Below are 22350 nucleotides of genomic sequence, written 5' to 3'. Positions count from 1 at the left end.
GTCGTATTTTAGGATTCAGTTTAAACTTTATATTTTATGACTTCACATTAATGGCATTATCTCACTCCTTTATGTATGTAGAGTACTGTACTTAATAGTGCAGATTACTTTAATATACAATTTACCATTTGAATCAGCAATCCTCTAGACAAACAGGAAACCGAAACTTTAGAAGATTTTCTTCACTTAAAGTGTGGGGTTTGTTTATTTAGAAGCCCTATTAATTATTATTCTATTTTGAGAACAAATTTGGTTTTCATAATGAAAACCAAAAAGAAACATGATTTAAATTCTGAAAAATTAGTTGGAGATTTTCTTTTGAAATGTACCTATTTAATAAAGTGAGGAATCCCAACAGTCGAGTCCCCTTTTTCTACCCCAATATTCACAATAAGATCCTAGTTTTCCAATAGGTCCACATGCGTCCTTTGCACAATTTAATAAAGTGAGGAATCCCAACAGTCGAGTCCCCTTTTTCTACCCCAATATTCACAATAAAATCCTAGTTTTCCAATAGGTCCACATGCGTCCTTTGCACAGTTCTCTTTCTAAAACTCTACAGAGCTGTGAACCCCACATTACAATGCTACTATATATAACGACTTTACATAAGAGAAGAGAGGCTGGCCATTTTTAGAAAATGCAGGTGCCATGTAAGCCCCTTTCTGAAAGAATGAACTTGGCTCAGTTTCCTTTGAAGAACTATAGACTTGAAACTGAAAACTTTCTTAATGCCATTGTCTCCTTGTATCAGCAGGTTCCAGAGAGATTCCTGGAAGTTGCGCAGATCACATTACGGGAGTTTTTCAATGCCATTATCGCAGGCAAAGATGTTGATCCTTCCTGGAAGAAGGCCATATACAAGGTCATCTGTAAGCTGGATAGTGAAGTCCCTGAGATTTTCAAATCCCCGAACTGCCTACAGGAGCTGCTTCATGAGTAGAAATTTCAACAACTCTTTCTGAATGTATGAATAGTGGCAGTCCCCTTTGGATGTCCAAGTCTCATGTGTCTAGATTTTGATTTTATCTGTATGTGTATGGGAGGCATGGATATGTTATGAAATCAGCTGGTAATCCCTCCTCATAATCTCTCTCTCTCCTTTCCTTTTGTTTTCCATTGCAAGGGGATGGTTATTTTCCTTCCACCTTTAGTTTACTTTTGCCCAAGGCCCTTAACATTTGGAGACTTAAAATAGGGTTAATTTTCAGGGAAAAGGAATGTTGGGTGTGTAAAGTCTACATTAGCAAGGAAGGGCATTTGTTAAAGATGCGTCCGTCTGCTTGACTGAAGGCTTGTTGTGAATGGCGCTTGGCCAAGGGAAACCCACGACACAGCACAACTCTACAGACAGTGATTTGTCTCTTGCTTTTACTGCTAAGAAGGTCTGAAAACTCAATGAAACCACTTCACTCACTTAAATCTTCAGTTTTGTTTGAACTCAATAAGTAGCTTTCTCTTACATATTTAAAAATAATGCCAATGACAGATGAGCGGCTCACTTTTCAAAAGTACCCCAAAAGGCCAAATTTAAAAAGAAAAATAGTCCACTGATTATCAAGCCATTCCTAGGAGAAATGGCAAACACCCCCAAACTAGTACCAGTTTCTAATGGAGGCAAAGGAATTTTGCACAAAATTGACTCTTTCGAGATGAGACTGGAAATTCATGCATGATCTAGCCACCTCTCTAAACTTGACAATAGGTTCTTCTTAAGTGAGCTTAAATCATTCTTCGTAGAGGAAAACCCTATATAACTTGTTATTATTTTCTATTTATTTTGCTTCAGATATTAAAAGGCACGTAAGTTTCAAATTTACTCTTTGCTCAACTTTGTTTCTGTGCTTAAAAGGATTATTATTTATGTTTAATTAATACTTTTTTTTCTAAAACACTATTTTCTGAATACTTTTCTACAGTCAGGAATAAAGGAAACCCCAAGTTGACCATAAGATTCGTGCCTAGACTAGAAGTTTGTTGACAGCTGTTAGCTGACTTAATCTTCACCTCCTAAGAGGAGCACATACAAGAATGACCCATTTTCATAAACAATTCCACACTATCCTGATGGGTATTGCAAGTGGTAATGGTCTAATTAAGTGTTCCTTCATTTTAGGTAAAGCATTTTGAAGCAATTGATAATGCCTCTTCTAATTCAGAAGCTAGTATTGACCAAAATGTGAGAAGAGTGTATAGCATAGAAACTTTTGCATTAACCCAAAAGATACTATTTCAGCACACATAAGAAAACTAGCTGCTATTTTATGCTTTCTTCAATGGTTCTCCTTTCTCCTTTTTTTTTTCCTTTCAGTTTTTCAATGATGTATAATGTCCCGTACTTGCATTTGAAAAATCGTATGGTATTCACACTTGTTGTTTTCTTAGATGGGTTTTTTTTTGTGTGCAGATGCAGTAAGAATTTATTGTTCAATCTAACAGTGTTTTCCAGACCCCTCCTTCCCTTAGGTGATTTGATATACACCTTCTAAAATGACACAGTCACAAATCTGGTATTTAGATTATACACAATACAAGTACCTTTTTTCCTTAATTTTTTATAAAAAAATGCATTTGACTTTGGAGAATGCAGATTGACCCATGTGATTAAGTAGCTGACCTGATCACTGTAATTTAATGTCATTTGTAAATTCTGCTGATGGACAGGAATGTATGAACGCAATTATTGTCAGCACAGAGCCTTAAAACCTGCTGACTTTAAACAGTGCAGTCCTATGATGCCCTGCATCATTCAGGATACTTACAGGCCCTTGCAGTTGGACAGACTGTGCACGGGTTCGGGCTGGTGCTGTCTGCCTCACTCTGTACCTGTGGCCGAACACATCCCCCAGCTCACACTCTCCTACACAGTGCACACGGAGTCATTAGATCCAATTTGTTATTTTTCTGGCTTGCTTTAAAAGAAAAAAGTTTGAATAATCATTACATCAGAATAAAATGCAAAAAGAAAGAAAAAAAAAACAAATTCAATTGGCACAAAGTAGGGAAGCAATCTCAACTTACGTTCACACTCTTTTGACTTGCTTGGTTTGAAAGTGTGTGACGTTCATTGTTCATGTCAGTATACGACTGGGTCTTTGCTGTTCCATGTAATTCGTGTCAACATTGTGTTGCCATTTGCATGGTAAAGCTGTAGTGTATTCACCTGTGTATTCAGATTGCTAGGTATCTTCTTGATCTGGGACAAGTTCAATTTTGATTCCAGGCTTATTTGGATTTTTAGTATTATTTTCCCCTGCCTTTCTAATTTACATAGACAAAGTGTGTATTCACAACCAAACGTCGATGCACTTATCTACTGATAATGTCCTCTCAATGTTCACTGAGGCATAGAAATTATTTCAGAGTAGCAGTTGCAGCCTGAGGATAAACTCACTAGAACTCTATCACTTTGCTTTTAGATAGTTTTCCCTGTTTTACACTCATAAAATCCCATGCCTCCCAGTGCATTGGAAAATGACAAATGCCTGTCTCTCAAAACTCCTAATTAACAGTTTGATTTTTTTTAAATCATCATTTTTCAAATCTTAGCTCAGCTCTCTCACCAAGTGAAAATTGGCTAGTTGGGAGAAAGTTAACTTTCTGTGGTGGGAGGGTGAAGGATGAGGGACAGTTTACATAGGAAAAAAAAAGTTTAAAGTCCATGTTGAAATACCACATGACCACTTATTTTCTGCTAACCCTAAATTATTTTTGCGTATACACTTGAGGTTATAGTCTGTGCCTAGACCTAAAATGCACCAGCGGGGGGATTTTTTTAAATCCTTCAAAATACCAGTTTTTTTCCCACAAGTACAATTGTTCTTGTGCCTTCTGTGGCTTTCGATTTCATCTTTTTGACTTTATTTCCAATTACTACAGCTGCAATAAACACTAGATTTTTTTTCTGGCTGTTTGACGTAACGTTAATAGCTATGCATATTCTGTGTCTTTTTAAAGCAAAGCAGGAGAATACGTTTTTGAAGAAGAGAATTTTTAGAACAGTTTGATACCGCAAATTATTTTTCCTCAATTATTTGAGCAGCATTCGAGTTTTGAAATTCTTGTAGAGGCCAATTTTTTGTAACTGTGGTGCAAATCTTGTGTTTTCTTAGCCTAATGAAAAGTAGTATAGAAGCAATATTTCATACCATGTGCTATATATGTGTGTGCAGATGTGTGAACATAAAAACACACACATATACACACATGTAAAAATATACATATATATATACGCGTGAGAAGTGGAAAGCTTACCTTTTCCTACCTAGATTTAAGGACCTATTTTAGACATTTGTTATGTTTTGTGAAAAGAATGTTCTATTTGCAACAACAAAACATTTAATTCTTACTGTATCTCTGGCTGTTTAATGAGAACGTTTCACATTAAATGGTAAAACACGTGAAAGATGTTAGAATGTAGTAATTATTTAAGTAAATGTTCACCCACATATTCCTGAAGTTTGCTTTGTGCCTCCGAGTATTATTTAATTAAAGTGTTTTATGTTTGCAGAATCTTTGTTACTGTACTAGGGATGTGGGTGAATATCATTTTAAAAAAATTATTAAAACAACAAAAAAAAGCAAAACAGAAACACTAAAACAAGAGGGGAACTTTTATAAAGCAATGTAAATATTTAACCTCATGGCTGTTGTTACGTAAGACATGAGATTTTAATAAATAACTACATTCTCACAACATCTGTTGAATTTATTAGGAACACTACAGTGACTGTATAGACAGTTGAAAGCATTCTTGAAAATCCTGCTCTCTCCTTTTAAAAGATAACAGTCTCTTTTATCAAATGTCAAGGGCAAGGGTAATGCAGTTTCTGTAAATTTATGAAATTTCTTTTCTATGTACATGAAGACATTTAGTGAGTAACCTCCCCCCCACCCCCAACACACACACACACACACAGGTTAATACTAAGTCATAAAGCTAAAGATTTGGGGGCTTCAAAAATAGGATGTCCCCTAGAGCAATCATAAACTCATCAAAGAAAAAGTGGTTTACAGACTCCCCTGAAAGAAGCAGTGTATATGTGAAGACAGTACAAAATCTCTTTGCCATGTATATTATAGAATATTCATTGGTGTGAATAGTTCAAATGTTTTCTCTGGTACAACTCTGTGTTTGCAAATTACAAGAAGCATTGTTTTCAAAAAGCTCCCCTTAAAAAAATGTAACTGGTTTATATGAGTAAGCAGTTACCGTGTATTGCACTTAAATGTTATGTTGAAGGAGATGCAGTTTTGTTTTCCGTAGGTGTTGGTTGTAAACCATCTATAAAACTAAAGCTAAAGTGCTCATATTCAGAGCTGGGATAAAAACTGGTATTTAACCTTTGTATCTTCTTATAATTATCCTTCTAAGAATATAATAGAATCTGGAAGCATCTGGACTTTGAATCTTCAACTGAGCCCTTTCTAAAATCTAGCACCCCCTGAAATGCACAAACATGATCAGATAATGCAAACAGGCTGGCATACTTTTATGAAAATGTATTCATCCTGTATTTTTTAAATATTCAACTCCTCCACATAGGGGGATGATGCATTTTAAAACCGTATATTATCACTTCAAATTTAGAACTAGAAAAAAATGTATTTGGGGTTGGTCTCAGTACTACCTAGAAGAATCAAAGGTCGTGGCTTCCCCCAATATTGTCCCAGCCATTTCTCATCTGTATATAGTATAAACCGTGACAAAACACTGCCTTTATATTATTTAGCAATATGTTGTAAATAGCATTATTAAGCTCATTTTTTTTTGTAACAAAGACCCTTTGATTTGAATATAGTACAATAACTGAACTGATAAAGTCAATTTTTGATTTTTTTTTTTTTTTAGCTAGAGGCAATTTCAATTGTGGATTTTGTTGTTGTCTATTGTTCTGAAGACTTTGCATAATTTATTGGTTTAATTTATCCTAATTTATTTGATGAAGGTGTACAATTTTGTATTACCAAGGATGTACTGTAATATTAATTGATATGATAAAAACAATGAGACTCCCTGTCCATATTAAAAAGAAAATAAAAAGGTGCAGTAGACAATTGATTTTAAAGTAAAAGTAAAAAATTTAGTTTGGCAGCTACTAAATTTTAAAACAGGAAAAAAAAAATGTTGTGGGGAGGGTGGGAAGGGGGTTTTACTTTGTGTGTTTTAAGCTTTTGTATACTCTCCAAACTTTTACCTTTTGCTTTGTACCACTTAAAGGATACAGTAGTCCAACTGCCTTGTGTGCCTTCCATCTTCTCTTAAACTGAATGTATGTGCAGTATATATGCAAGCTTGTGCAAAATAAAATATACATTACAAGCTCAGTGCCGTTTGATTTTTTTGTTTTTTGAAAGCATGTGACATTTAATTTTTAGACCTGTGTCCAATTTTAGGACAGTAAGCTAGTTGTGACAGTACTATCAAGTAGGGAGTCTTCCTTTCATTTCAGTTCTGAATTATATAAACCTAACATCAATGCACGCAACTCCTGAAATGACCTTTTTACTTCAGAGGTTTGTAATAATTGGCTAGACTTCTCTATGAAACCTCTTCTCTCAGATTTAACATTATTTAGCCCTCAAACCTAAAAAGAAAAATAGCTCAAGGTAATTTTTACTCTTAATTTCAACAAATGCTAATGCTGAATGATTCTAAGAACAAAGAATGATGTTCCCAAAAGTCAGAGAATGGAAAATATATTACAGTCATGTGTTGCACAATGACTTCGTTCAACAATGGACTACATGTGATGGTGGTCTCATAAGATAATAATGGAGCTTTAAAAATTCCCAATGCTGAGGCCGGCCCGGTGGCGCACTGGAGAGTGCGCCGCTTGGGAGTGTGGCGGCGCTCCCGCCGAGGGTTCGGATCCCATGTGGAGACCGGTTCCCGCTCACTGGCTGAGCGTGGTGCGGGCGCAACACCGAGGGTTGCAATCCCGTTGCTGGTCCCCGGTATGGGAGTGACACCAAGGGTTGCGATCCCGTTACCTGTCAGAAAAAAAAAAAAAAAAAAAAAAAGACAAAAAAAAAAAAAAATTCCCAGTGCTTAGTGACATCGTAGCTGTCTTAATGTTGTAGCACAACACATTACTCATGTAGGAGCCATAGGCTATACCATATCCTAGGTGTAGAGTAGGCTATACTGTCTAGATTTGTGTAAGTACACTCTATGATGTTCCCACAACAACAACATCTCCTAATGATGCATTTCTCAGAATGTATCCCTGCCACTTAAGTGATTCAAGACTGTACTTAAAATATGGGGATAAAGAGCTTGTATTATTTCCACTGTGGTTGGACACAGAACTAAGTCCTAAAGTAAATTTTCAAAACTTTCCTAAAATGTTCCTGTAGACATCATCGGCAGCATATTTCATACTAAGAACATTTGTTATATGGCTTCTGAGAATTTCCTATATCTCTTTCACTTAGCTTTAAAATCATGTCTTCTTTAATCCTTGAACCAGGAATAAGAAGAATGAGCAGAAATCATCTGCTCGTCTGAGACTGACTCCACTGTGCACCACTGGCTGCAGGTGCACCTCCTGCTGTCTGTACATACTATCGTAGACAGACTCTTCTGAATCTCTCAGATTTCTTCTTTTGCTTTCTCCTAACTGATGACAACTTATATTTTGACTCTGTTGATACAGGTGCCTGGAATCAATATAATATCAAAACTTTATTAAATGATAATAATATTTTTCCACTTCTACCTTTGCTACCAATATCCCAAATATAAATTTATCTTCCTAACAGAATTCTGCAAAAGTGCATGCCTGTGTCCCTGCAGGCCAAAATATTTATTCCCTGGCTGGGGGTGGGGGGAAATTCCCCACCCCATCCCACCCACCTTCCACTCCTTCTTTTTGGAAGGGAGAAGGCATTTGCAGTAACTAAGTGACTCTTCCATCTTCTTGTACTTATTTAACATTGATCTGCTTTAAACCAGTTTGGATAATACACGTAGCAACCAAATCACTAAGAAGTTACAGCAGGTAGAAGTTTTCTGGTAGGAGGTTTATTAAAAATATAACTTCAAATACTTACTTTGTGACTCTACGTTATCTGATAGGCACCAACATTCTCAACACTGATCTGAACCCTGATTACAAACCATGTTCCACACATCTCATGGTATGCCCGTACCCATTTTATAGTTGAACATATAAGCTTCACAAGATAATAATAAATAAAAGGCTGGTTTTATTCATTTTTATCTCCATTAAAGTAATCACAAATGATTTACAGTTTTTCTTAAAAACTAACAGCTAAAAATCAGCGCATACTCACAATTAATTTACTAACACATGCTGAAGTGAGAGATAGAGGCCCCTGAATAAAAGTCATAGAAGCACATGAGATATTTGCCATGAATTGCCATATTCTGGGGTCTATCAACACTCTTTGTGAGAGATAGAGGCCCCTGAATAAAAGTCATAGAAGCACATGAGATATTTGCCATGAATTGGCATATTCTGGGGTCTATCAACACTCTTTTTAAAAAAAAAAAATGACATAAAATATGAGAGTACTTCAAAAAGTTTATGGAAAAATAGAAATAAAAGGTACTCTGAATCTTTCCGTGAACTTTTTGAAGTACTTACTTTTTTTTGTCTTTTTTGTGACCGGCCGCACCGCACTCAGCCAGTGAGTGCACCGGCCATCCCTATATAGGATCCGAACCCGTGGTGGGAGCCCCACTGCGCTCCCAGCGCCGCACTCTCCCGAGTAAGCCACGGGGTCGGCCCTTGAAGTACTTACTTTTTTTTGTCTTTTTTGTGACCGGCCGCACCACACTCAGCCAGTGAGTGCACCAGCCATCCCTATATAGGATCCGAACCCGTGGTGGGAGCCCCACTGCGCTCCCAGTGCCGCACTCTCCCGAGTAAGCCACGGGGTCGGCCCTTGAAGTACTTACTTAACGAGGGAAGTATGTATGAAGGAAAATGGTAACTTAGTAAAATTATCGAAGATTACTAAAGAAGTACATGGTGCTGTACCCACTCACCAACAATATAACCTTTTGAAGGGAAAGTTTACACTGGCGTAAAAAACCTCAAGAATAGCTTTTGGAATCTCTCAGTAAAAGTCAACGTGGTGGCTGCACTGACTCTTTACAATCTTCCCCAAAGTATTCCTACATGCAAAAAAAGAAAAAAAAACAGTTTGTTAAAATGTTTTTGCTTTTCATGAGAAATACAATTTAAGTCTCAGGGCAAGACAAGGGTGAAATTTTAAAGCTGGCCAAGCGTGACTCTGATCCTTCCCTCTCTGTTCATGATCCATTCTCCCTTCAGAAACTGAAGCTTCATCTTTATGTTGGGGTGCAAAAAAAAATGTTCACTTTAAAAAAGGAGTTCTCTGCTCCAAACAAGAGATCTCTACATATGAATGTGAATATTAATCAAAGAAACTGAAGCTTCATCTTTATGTTGGGGTGCAAAAAAAAATGTTCACTTTAAAAAAGGAGCTCTCTGCTCAAAACAAGAGATCTCTACATATGAATGTGAATATTAATCAACAAGTTCTATTGAACCTTCGTCTAAAGAAAGGAGTTCTCTGTTAAACGGCTACACTACTCAATACTCTCATTGGGTAGGGTAGCACGTCTTTAGGAATGAATGTGAAAATCAAAATAGATGATAATGTATGTGAGTTCTATCAAACATCAAAAAAAGATTATTTTTTTACCATCAAAACAGGGCAAAGCCTGGCACATGGTTTGTAATGAATCACTATTCGTTTCCTTTCTTCTCTCCCAGTCACTGGCTTTTGTCACCTTGCCATGTTGTTTTAAGTTGTGATCTAAGAACTACACCCAGACCCATCCTGACATTTCAGATTTTGAAGAACACAGAAGTGCTCCAGAAACTGAAAGCTTCTGTCCCTCTCTTGCCATTTCCCCAGGCCCTTGCCCTCAGCCTCAGGCATATAGCTGCTGTGGCCACACCTCTAGCTAGCCATGCTTGGGTAGACACCAGAATAGGAGTGGAGCAGCTTAGAAAGATTAAGGTGCCATAACACACTGAAACAGAATCACTTAGGCCGCCTCTATCTTGGCAAAGGGGAGGGTATTATTTGCAAAGCCCCCTGCTGAGTCTCCCAGGTGCTAGCTAGACAGGCTCAGGAGATAATTTGGCAGCCACCCTGGAAAAAATGCCTGTGTCTCTGCAAATAAATCTGCTGGTGTAGAAAGCACCGGGTTTTTCCCCAGTGCTTGTGCAAATAGTACTCTGTGCTTTGCTAGTATCGAAAATTCCTTGGTGTGAGTAGCTCTCAACCATGAAAGTTGGAGCTATGGATTTCTTGTCATTGTTGTTATCCTTGACCTGTTGGGAAATAATTCCAGAAATCAATGGTCATATTTCTGATTGTTTACAACTGGAAAATCTTTGGTAACCAGAAGAAGAAATGTGTTCCCTAAATCCCCTTTCACAGCTTGGCAAGTGACAGTAAGATTGAGCAAGAGTCTTGAAGTCTGGCACAGATGAGTGTAAATGTGCATGTGTCCAAGCATGGTATAGGTGTGTGCATCTGAGGGTAGGTATCTGCATACTAGAAAAAATATGAATAATCTTTAATCACCCATTGAGGGTTATTTATGTCTTTTCTCCACTTAACAGCCAAGAATTTGTTGAATCAACACTATAGTTATATATATGAAAAATCTCAGTGAAGCAGATGCATTTCTAAGCAAAACTTAGGAATCAAAATTTACTCTAGAAGTAAAGAACTTGAATAGAGCCAAAGCCATAGAAGAAATTTTAAAAGTTGCCCAAAAAAACCCCAAAACCAAAACAAAAAAATCTCCTCTCTTCCCCCAAAGGCACCTGGCCTTTATAGTTTTATGGGTGAATTTTTATCAAATATCCAAAAATAAGTCATATTGTATAAACAGTGTACTTGCAGCTCAATTTTTTTTAAAGCTCACATTTATAAATACAGATGCAAAAATAAGCAAATCCAATCCAGCAGTATAGTAAAAAGAATACTATACCTCAAACAAACAGGGCATATTACTTGTGACAAATGACATGAAGGAAGATCTGGACTTGTTCCCAGGTGAAAAGCAGAAAAAAATTCTTGAGATGTTGAGTTCCTTTTTCTACCTTCTAATGACAATGGAAGCAATTATTTCTTGTTGGGGCTGTAAACTAACTCAATCACTATGTGCTACTGACTTCTAATTTTTTCTATTACTAACGCCAGGTAGCCTTTGCTCTTTTAGCCACTTTAGTTTGCCAGGTTTCCTAAGTCAGAGGCCATATCTCACTTTAATATGTCTTTTTGAAACTCTAAACCTTTGGGAAAAGCTAGATTTATCTAGTATGGTTTTAAGGATTTCCCTCAATAATTAAAGAAGAAGAAAAGAGAAAAGAAATCCAGAAAATAATGCCAATTAAAGCTAAGCTATTTGTTCTACATATAAGTAATTATAACATTTTCATTTTTTGAAATATTATCTTAAAATTAAGACCTACTGTAAGAGGAAAGGGAAAAAGATACAGCTCTCAGGATGTGTTGATCAGGCAGCATGGACCCCGGGCAATCTGATCACACTTATGAGAGGTGACATTATAGGTAACAGGACTCTGGGGTAGAAATAGTACATAAAATGTCTTCTTATTTTCACATTTTAATTTTAGTTATTTAAATTTTAATTTTCTAAATATATATGAAGTGTAATCAACCACAGTACATCACACTTCTCCTCTACCCCTTCTCTGTTCCCTCCCATTTGGGCTCCAGAAGAGAAAGTGAACTCACAGTAAAACTCAAGACTAAAACTTGCAGCAATAAACAGTGGTAACAATACCAGTTAAAACCATTTTTCCCCCCTTTCAGGTTGGCAAAAAAATTTTACAGGAGTTGTAACATCCAGAGTTTGGCAGAGAATGGGATGGAAGGTTCTCTCCAACAGTCTTGGTGGCAGCGAGTATGAGCTAGAAACACCGTTTTGGAGAGGAACTTGGACAAACCCATTATTTCAGAAAGTGTGCATTCTTTTGTCTCACCAACTCCACATCTAGCAATCAGCTAGTCACTTTCAGGCATGCTTCATTGTTTCAGATGAAGTTCCATCCCTTTCTGCTCCTTACCCTTTGGGGGCTTCTAAGCTCCTGTGTGTCTAGTGGCCTTGGTTGGGGGAGGCTTCTGGTTATTGGCTGATATCTAATAATGCTGTGTTCTCTGGTCCCTGAGCAGGGAGTCACAAGCCATCTGATTCCAAGTTGTCATCAGAGCTCCATGCTCTTGTTTGCTAATGTGACCACTATTGTCACTGGGTTTCTGGCCTGAGAGGTCCACACCTCATTCCACTGAGGTGTCCACAGACCCCCAATGACTCACTTTCTGTCCTGTCATACATATTCCCTGCAGTGATCTGGACACTGTGGAGCCATCTGTACCCTATTGCAACCAGCATGTTTCTCTGTGGCTACTGTATTCTAGGTGCCAGAGAGAACATACATACATATTCCTTCTTCAAGACCCTAAACGTCCCTGCTGTTTTGTCACCTCTGCCCAAGCACCAGGCTTAGCCCAGATCACAAGGGGCAAGGTCCCTTTGCAGGGACAGGGTCTGGTGACATACCTCTTCTCTTGGCCATTTGTCCCCAGCCCAGGCAAACTTCTTCCAGACAGTGAGGATGAGCTAGGCTGTTCCTCATCTGTTCTTTGTCTGTTCTTTGTTGTGGGTTAAGCTTTAGGCCTTGATTCTTCGGGTGCTTAAACTTTTGAAAGTAAAAACATTCCTTTCCATAACAAAAAAAAAAAAAAAAAAAAAAAAAAAAAAAAGCCAGGTTCTGGCAAATCGTGACCTTCAAGAAAGACTATTTTCTCAACATTGACTTTTAAGACCCTATTTAGAAATTCAGCAGTCAAAACCTGCTTCATTGTTCTCTGCACTTCCTCTTTGAATCCCTTCTAGAAGCAGTGCTTGCCTCTGAGTGACAGAGAGTCCCAGATAACCAGGGTTTGAAGCCGGGAGGATGTCAATTAAAATGTCTAAATTTCATGTGGCATGTTCAGTGATAGTCATTGCAGGATTATATGTAATAATGGAAAATCATGGAAAAACAGTCATCACTAGGTAAACTGTTAAAATAAATTAAGAGTGACTTTCTGCCTCTTTAAAGTCAATTGGCATGTTCAGTGATAGTCATTGCAGGATTATATGTAATAATGGAAAATCATGGAAAAACAAACTGTCATCACTAGGTAAACTGTTAAAATAAATTAAGAGTGACTTTCTGCCTCTTTAAAGTCAACTTAACTTGGGTAGAACTGACCCCAACAATAATGGCCTTCCTGTTATGTCACCAGCGTGCCACGAAAATAATAATTTTTTTTAAGAAAAGCTTTAGTTGTGCTGTTAGTTATAAGATTTGTATTTAGACTCCTTGGCCTATGGATTATTACATATCCTCTAAAATGTGAGCTTGTGCTCTAGCTGGGTAGTGAACTGGAAAGTTATGCACGATATATTGTAGAGTTTTTGACACAAATATAGGAATATGCTGTTAGTTATAAGATTTGTATTTAGACTCCTTGGCCTATGGATTATTACATATCCTCTAAGATGTGAGCTTGTGCTCTAGCTGGGTAGTGAACTGGAAAGTTATGCATGATATATTGTAGAGTTTTTGACACAAATATAGGAATATTTGTAGATAACATGACTCCTCTTCCGTGTTTGTAAAAGCTGATATATCTTTACCTGTATCTACAAAGCACACCCACGTGCACACAGACGTATGAGAAGACACGCCACCGTAACAAACGCCGCCTCTGGGGAGTGGAAGGACGCAGGCAAGCACGCAGTGAGGGGTGATTTTCGCATTTACCTTGCACGCTTCCGTAGTGTTTGAATTTTTTCCAGCAAGCAAGCACAGCTTTTGTCCGTAGGAGGCGCAGCAAGAGTCAGAAGCGCCCGCCCGGGCAGCTCGCGCCCTTCGCTCCCGGGAGCATCCGCGCCGGCCACAAGACGGCCTCGGGGCACCGCGGCGCTGTGACTGGCATGGCCTGAGTCAGGCAGAGTGCATGACATTTAGTTACTCAGTCTTTCTGAGCCATAGTTTGTTCTTTCCTAAAACAGCACCCACCCCACAAACGGAGGAATCAGTGAGATGCACCGTGTGAAGTGCCTGGTGTAGCAGGTGCTCGATAAACGGTGTTAGGAAAAGGAGGTCAGACAAGAAAAAAAGGAGGTCAACCTTGAGGAGAGTCACTGATGTTGCCACCACCGGTGTCTTGTTCCTTTCTGCTTTTCTTTTCTCAATTAACAGCCCAAATCAACCCTCATAGAGCACCCAGGAAAGGAAGAAGGCGGGGTACTCAAACAGGAGTGAGCTGTGCGCCCTGTCCTGGGGAGGTGTAAGCCCCCAAGTGGGGCGCAGGGTGTGTGTTAAAGGTGGAGGGAGAACGTCAGATACACACAGGCCACCATGCTGTGTTTCTCTTTAGTCCATGGGATCTCGGGTTTGCAGTTCCTACTGCAGGTAAGGGAGAAGTGGAGCGGGGTGGGGCAAGAGGCAGGGAAACTTTATCCAGAACAATCAGAGTTCAGGGTAAGTGATCAGAAGAGACATTAACTTGCAAAACAGACGGCACAAAAATCATGCTATAAGTGTGGGTAGAGGGCAAAATGGGCGAATGGAGAAAGACGGTAAGGAAGTCACACTCGCTGCTGAAACGTGCTCTAGGTTGAGTGAGACTTAATGCTCATGCTTCTGGGAATCGGAACCTTGGGCAGAGCGTGCACAGAGGCAGAGCTGGAAGGCAAAGGAAATCTGGGCCTCCCACACCCCCACCTACCCTGACCTCTCACCCTGAAGCCTCAGGAAAGGGAAAATCAATGTGCTCCCGAAGTGCAGGAGCCCAGGGTCTGGGGCTGGAATTTGACCCCTGCAGAGTGTTTACTGATCTAGAGATGGATAGGTTCAAATGAGCTCATCTTTATCTTGAGAGGAAATTAGGGAGCCCAGACCAAGACAAAGCTACATTTTATTCAATGAAAACTTACTACCCCACCCCCCACTAGACCCCCACAAGGCACACAATATCACATAAAACATCTGTCTGGGTAACCTAGTCTCCAAAGGTCAGTTCTGGAAGATCAACAAATAGGGAATTATGAGCTTGCAGAAAACCAAAAAAGTTATTTCAGAATGTCTTACATTTACCCCCCTGCTAATCTGTACCTTTTTTGTCCCCACAGTTTGTAAATATTGACTAAGTTCAAGGGCAGGGGTATAAGGTCTAACTTCAGAGTTAGCATGAGGTGAAATACTTAAGATGGTGCAACGCTGTCCTAATGAAGAACATATCAGATGCCCAGGTTGGTTATGGGCAATTCTTGTTCCCTGACCCAGCTGATATTTATTTTATCAAGTCAGGGACTATTTTTGTCATCATTGTTAATCTTCCTCTCGCCTCTGTTTTGGCCGAGGGCATGCACTTGAGGTATGTTAGAAGAATGGAGTGCGGTATTGTGGGAAAGAATTATCGCTAATTCTGTCTGCCTACAGCTTCCTCAGCCTTGTTCATCTGACCTTAACTCACTAAGCAAAATTTGTAGGTGGAAAATCCTGCAAGTCAGTGATCTGGTTTTAGGAAGTAGATTTTTGAGCTGAAAGAACAAGAGAGCAGCATTCCTATGATGATTATAAGGACCTCATTCTGTTGAAAAGAATTTTGACTTGCCCATCAGGGGAGATCTTGACCAAATATTTTGCTGATAAAGTTCTCCACTAAGTGAATAGGTCCAACTCATTTAGACTCATCTTTGGCCTCAACATTATGTAATTCTTGACTCATGATCTCTGGTAGTTCTAGCTGGAACCCAGAATAAGCTGGCACTTCTGGTCCATGGGCTTTGGAGTTAAACAGACCCAGGTTCAAATCTTACTTTCTCTGAGCCTCAGTTTCTTTACGTGTGAAAATAATCATACCAATGTTCTCCCTTGCAAGATTGTTATGAGGATTAAGTGTGGTATTGTATCTGAAAGCATTTAGCACAGTGCCTGTTGCTTGAAATGGGATTAATATGTTTTAGTCTCCTTCCTTCCGCCCAGCCACCCCAGCTGCTGGTGTATCCCCTTTCTCTGCTGCATACATTTGACATAGTGGAATCGGGCCAGTAACACTTAAACGATTGCCATCCTAGTAAGAATGAATAGAGAAAAGAAAAGGTTGAACAGTGTTCAGAACAGCAATATTCACTTTTAAACTGTCTGAGCATAAACCATGTGAGCTCCATTGACATTTGAAAGAATGCAAAAATATAAATGAACTTTATAGTTGTGTGACTGCTTCCTAGACCTGGGCATAGTTTCCCAACACCCCAAAAAGATCTCCATGGGAGACGTTTGTTTGGGGAGCTTTTTTTAATCTAAAAAAATAAAGGCCATTGTATTCTTCATTTGAGTATTAATGATGTAACTCAGTTACCCAATGAACTGTTAAATCCCCTGAGTAGTCTGCTCAAGCGAGAGGTAATATTCTTAGACTCATAGCAGTCTCAGCAGCTATGTTCTACCTGGAATTCTACCCATTGACATCTCTTGCTTAAGGTATGATATCTAAAAATTCTAGTAGGTTATGTGACCCTTAGCCACTTCCTTTCTTAAACATCATGGGAATGGTTGGAATCTACCATGATATGTCCTTTTCTTGGGTACCCTGATTTCTCCCAGGTGTCTCAAAACAAACTTGCCTCCTAACTTCTGTATAAAATGGCTATGTACAAAGTAGACGGTCATATGCAGTAATGCAGATGGTCAAATGTGTGTTTTGTATAAGCCAGTATTTAAAGATTTAGATGGTAATAATTACTTTTATGTTCAATACGGTCAATTCTCCAATGTATCCAAACCAGTCACAGAGAACATTAGCATGAACAATACAGCATTGAAAATGTACTTAAGTTTGATTTTTCTGCATGTTAGCAATAAACAACTAGAACATACAGCGGAAATAAAATAGTAACCAAAACTACTGAATATTAGGAATAAAGCTATAAAGCTGTACTGTAAAGTCATAAAGAAGAACTAAAAAAAGACAGATAATAACGATAAAAATAATGATAATAACAGTAACTAACATTTATTATGTTCTTTTAATGTGCCAGGAATTGCCTAAGAATTTCACATAGATGATTTCTTTAATTTTCTCAAAAATCTTATGAAGCAGTTAAAACTATTATCCCTTAAAAAAGGGAACACATCGAGGTAAGGTAACTTTCTGAATGGGAAGATTCAAAGTAATAAATATGTTTATTTCCCTAATTTGCTCAATAACTTTATTCTGTAAATTAATATGATACATTTGCTTATAAATGAATGTAATCTCAAATTTCAGGGGAAGCTTAACAAACTATTCTAAAGTTTACCTAGAAGAGAAAATGCTTGGAAAAAAAAGCCAAAACACTTGAGAAAAAGAATCAATTAAAAAACTTTTAAAGTTTTTTAAAAGTTCAATGAAATTATCACATACACTCAAGTACTTACAACAGAGCCTGGCACATAGAAGACACTCAATAGATAAAACTTGGAAAATTAATATATATTTTGATCTATTTTTTTCTAGGACTTTCCCCAATAGATATGAAAACAAAATATAAAGTCACAGTAATTAAATACTGTGTTATTAATGCAAGGATTATGAAAAATAGTTCAAATGAAGCAAATTAGAAAATCCAGAAACAGCAAACATAGGAATTTAGTCTATAATAAACATTACTTTCAATTCAGGAGGAAAAGATAAACCATTCAACAAATAGCACTGAGATAATTTGCTAATGATATGGGAAAAAAAAGTTAGATTCCCACTTGATGACATATACAAAAATAAATTCTTAATAGACAAAAGGTTGAAAATATATATTCACACACACAGGCACACACAGACATACATACACATATCACACACAAGAACATTCTGGAAAACTAATTTTACAGTCTTGCAGTTTGAAAGACATTTTAAGCAACACAAAACCCAGAAGCTATAAGGAAGTAAAATAAAAGATATGGTTAAATAAAAAGTTACATATCAGCAACAATCACAACAAAACCATGGGAAAAGTTAGAGAAAATAAACAAGGAGAAAATCTATGTTAAATACTTGTACATATAGACTATTAGTCTTAATATATAGAAAGTATCTATAAGTCAATAAAAAGTTGTATCACTCAATGGTAAAATGGGCAAAGGGCATGAATAGTCAAAACACCAGAGAAGAAATAAAAATGGCCAGTAAACATTTGAAAATACGCTTAACTTCACTGGCAATCAGAGAAGTGCAAATTATAACAACTACTATTTTTGCCAATTAGATTAGAAAAATGGAAAATATTGCTATTATCCATTTTCACAAGGGCATGAGAAAATGGACACTCTCAGACACTGTTGTAAATAGGTATCTTTTTTTACAGGGCAAATTGACAAGAACTGTCAAAACTTACTATGATCTAGTAATTCTATCTCTGGTCACTGGAAATATTCATAAAACGCACAAAAATATATAAAAGCTTCCATTAAAACATTGTCTTCAAATGCAAAAATAAGATCCATCAGTATATGAATGATTAAATAAATTATTTTATCCTCTTGGAATACTGTAGGATGATTTTTACACTGAGACAGATCCTTATATATCAACACAGAAAGATCTCCAAGGCAAATTATTAACTAAAAAAGGGTAGGAGTAGAATAATGTAATATTATATTTTGTTGATTCTAAAGATCATTTTTTTTCATGTATCAACACTTCTGAAATTGGGATGCATCATGCAATCAACAAACAGCATTACTCATAACAGGTAGTATCTTTTTCTTCTTAGTAGAACATAAAATGATGGCATGCTTTACAATTAATGCAACTTAGATTTGATAAAACACAGTACCTCATATGATCTCATTTACATCTAAAATATATTTATTTACATATCTAACAAAATGAGTAATTGAGAACTTATTTGATTCCTTTCTTACATACTAGCGTTCAGAGGAAATGAGGAAGAGAGGAGGAGGAGGATTTTCTTCCTTTTCCTTTAAGAGCAGCCTGGTCTTTACATTCTTGAATTTAGCTCGCTCATTCCAGGGGACTTTATCAGCCTGTAACCATCAGTTCTGTGGGTTGACAGCACTGTCTCTGAGAAGGAAAGGGTGGAGGCTTTTGTGTCTGAAAAGGAAGAGTGGGATATAGACCAACCCTGCGCCCTGGTGACTAGGAGGAGATGGGAATTTGGATTTGGGTCTGGGTCAGGAGAAGGCAGAAAGCTGCTTGCCTGAGGCAGAAGGAAGAGGGAATTGCTGCATGGGCACCTGCGTAGGACTGAATGCTAAGTAAACAGCATGGAAGACAAAGGAAAAGATGCTGCACTGAGCTGAGGCCGAGGTGTCCCAGCACAGCCCCCTGCTTGAGTAGCCTCTAGTGCTGAAGCTCTGGGAACAGAAACACAGCTGACTGGAGACCCAAGGCCCATCCTCAGTCTTCCTAAATCCCATAAACTCTGGGGTTCTTGATCAACCTCAAGGGAGAGAGAGAGTCCCCCAGATAACTGAGACTAGATGTCCAGCCAGCAATGACGGGTTAGGGGCTGGGCACATTATAAAAGGAAATGTCCTATTGCTTGCTTCTGAAGTTTCTGGAACAATTTGTACCAGAGATAGACAGATTAGATACATAGATAGATAGCAGATCAGCAGCACCATCTTCAAGTATTCATTTGCTTATTTAACCCACATGTTTGTTTGTTTGTTTGTTTGTTTGTTTGTTTGTTTGTTTGTTTTCAAAAGATGACCAGTAAGGGGATCTTAACCCTTGATTTGGTGTTGTCAGCACCACACTCTCCCAACTGAGCCAACTGGCCACCCCTGTATCCTATATAGGGATCCAATCCTTTGGCCTTGGTGTTATCAGCACTGCACTCTCCCAAGTGAGTCATAGGCCGGCCCAACACATATGTTTTGAGCTCATCTTAGGTGTTCAGCACTCAGCTGAGTCCGGGGGGAACCACAGACAGGACCCACTCTGCACTCAAGGAGCTGCTGGTCTACAAGATGGCAAACTGTCCAGAAGGGGGGCCCCTCCGTTGTGTATGCCCCGCTTGTGTCCTAGGGAAAACTGCAAGCTCCCTGCTAGTTGCTGCCCCCAAGTGACTGGGCAGTAGGTGTGGCTTCCCCAGCTCACAACTTGAAGCGGTACATCCTAGAGGCCAAAAAAAAAAAAAAATCACAGTTTTTTTTTGCTGTTGTTGTAGTGGCCCTGGCATGGCCTGTGATAAACTGCTGTCACAACTTCTCAAACAGCTGCTGAGTGTTGTCGAAGAGTCATTTCACTCTTGGGGCAAAGAGCCTCTGTAGCCAAAGCCACAGCTAAGCTGCAGGACATTCTTGTTCATTCCTTTAGCAAACATTTGTTCTAGGCTCCTCGGAAACAGTAATAAGTAAAACAGACATAGCTCTTCCCTTCCTGGAGACTATACTCCAGCGGAGGAAACAGTTATTCACACAAAAAAATGAAAAACACATAGACTAAAAATGTCCTCACTGGTAAGGGAGCTGAGTCATGTGAAAGGAAGAAACATGGTGACACAGAGTCCCTGAAGCTGGACAGAAGCAGGCAGGCTTCCCTGAAAAAGCAGCTTGGCACTCGGTTCTAAAGGATGAGTGGGTGTCACATGGCCAGAGAGGAGGGAAAATAGCTCCAGGTTCAAGGCAGAGCAAGTGCAAAGGCCCTGTGCTTGGAGGAAATGGAGAGAAGACTATTGCTCTGGAGCTGAGGAGCCAAAACAGAGGGTGTGTCCAGGAGAGGACGGTGAGATGGGGAGAACACTGTCTAGCGCTGGAGGTGGAAGAAGTAAGTTCTTTTCTTGGCTTCACCATACAGATATTTAAGGAGAAAAAGAGATCCACAGGTGACTGATCTGCTTCATCAGGATATGACGTCTTTCCCCAAAAATGTCTTCTCCTAAGTGAATGTCATCATCATCCATCCATCCACTGCCTTTCTTCTCTCGATCCCCACATCTTGTCAACAATTACTTGGCTGTCAATAAGTTTTCCTTATGTCACTCAAATCCATTTACTTCTCTCCAGCCACCATGTCAGCGCCTTGGTTCACATCACTGTCAACTCTCTTCTCAGGTTCTACGATAACTACAAACAATCAATACCGTGATTGATTTTCCTACTTCCAGTCTTTCTGCTCAACATTTATTCATTCATCTGCACTGTATCCAGGGTGATTTTTCTAAAGCACTAATCTGTCCCTCTATTCAAAATCTTGAGTATTTTACCATTGCTCCAGAATAAAGTACAAATTCCTTAGTGTCCCTTAATAGCCTTTATGATCTCTCTCTGGTCACTTCTCTACAGTTTTCTACACCTGCCATAATGAAATACTTCTTTTGTGCTGGTCCTGTTTCTTCCAATCTCATGGCCACCCCCACACTACTGCTGTAAGCAATCAACTTTTCTATATAAAATCTTTGACCATGGTATTTCCCAGATTAAGACTAATATAGAGTTCTTTTTCATTTCAATATTATATTCTATCTCCTTGGCATGGTAGCCAATACTCCTCAGAGTGTAACTTCTACCTTTTTCTTAAGATTTATTTCCCACTATTTCTCCCTTCACCCTAATTCTTGCCCTTTATGTTCCTATAATATGGAATTGCTTGTGGTTCTCAGTACATACCCTGTTACTTCATGCCTCAGTACTTTTGCATACTTCCTCTGCCTGAATGCTTTTCTTTTATTTGCTGATTGAACTCTTTGTTACTCTTTAAAACACTATTCAGATTTTCATATGAGAACCTAGAATATAATATCAACTCAAATCATCAATTAAGGATGAGAATAAAGACTCCAATATGCACAGATTCCAAAGCTTATTTTCCATATCTTTTGTCTGAAAAATTTACCTGGAATATATTCCAACAGAATGAAAACCAAAAAAGAGGCAGAAATTATATAGAAGACAGGTTGACAGCTGTGCAGCTGGCTTACTGTAAAGTTAGTATGAATTAGAACAGAAACTCGGGCCAGCCCCGTGGCTCACTCAGGAGAGTGCGGCGCTGGGAGCGCTGAGGCCGCGGGTTCGGATCCTATATAGGGATGGCCGGTGCACTCACTGGCTGAGCATGGTGTGGACAACACCATGCAGAGGGTTGCAATCCCCTTACTGGTCAAAAAAAAAAAAAAGAAACTCAATGGTTCCAAGAAAGATGTCTTCAGAAAAACAAAAAATATTCATCACAATGGGCATAATAAGAAGCTAGAAAATATTTATGAAACAATAACTATATTTTGTGTTCCTTTTCATAATAATTTAAAAA

At 38.5% G+C, this 22350-nt stretch overlaps 1 protein-coding gene across 1 annotated transcript in view; it reads left to right on the top strand.

Annotated features, from left to right (window-relative positions):
- The window catches only part of PROX1 (prospero homeobox 1), a 52087-nt gene extending 45760 nt beyond the window's left edge, over positions 1–6327 (top strand). The window contains exon 5 of the mRNA XM_008584861.1: positions 758–6327. Coding sequence (XP_008583083.1) covers positions 758–943 — 186 coding nt within the window. The 3' untranslated portion in view covers positions 944–6327. The remainder of the gene's footprint in view (positions 1–757) is intronic.
- The last annotated feature ends 16023 nt before the right edge of the window (positions 6328–22350 follow it).

Source organism: Galeopterus variegatus, unplaced genomic scaffold (assembly GCF_000696425.1).
Source record: "Galeopterus variegatus unplaced genomic scaffold, G_variegatus-3.0.2 Scaffold3388, whole genome shotgun sequence".
NCBI lineage: Eukaryota > Metazoa > Chordata > Mammalia > Dermoptera > Cynocephalidae > Galeopterus > Galeopterus variegatus.
This window is presented reverse-complemented; position numbering and strand designations above follow the sequence as displayed.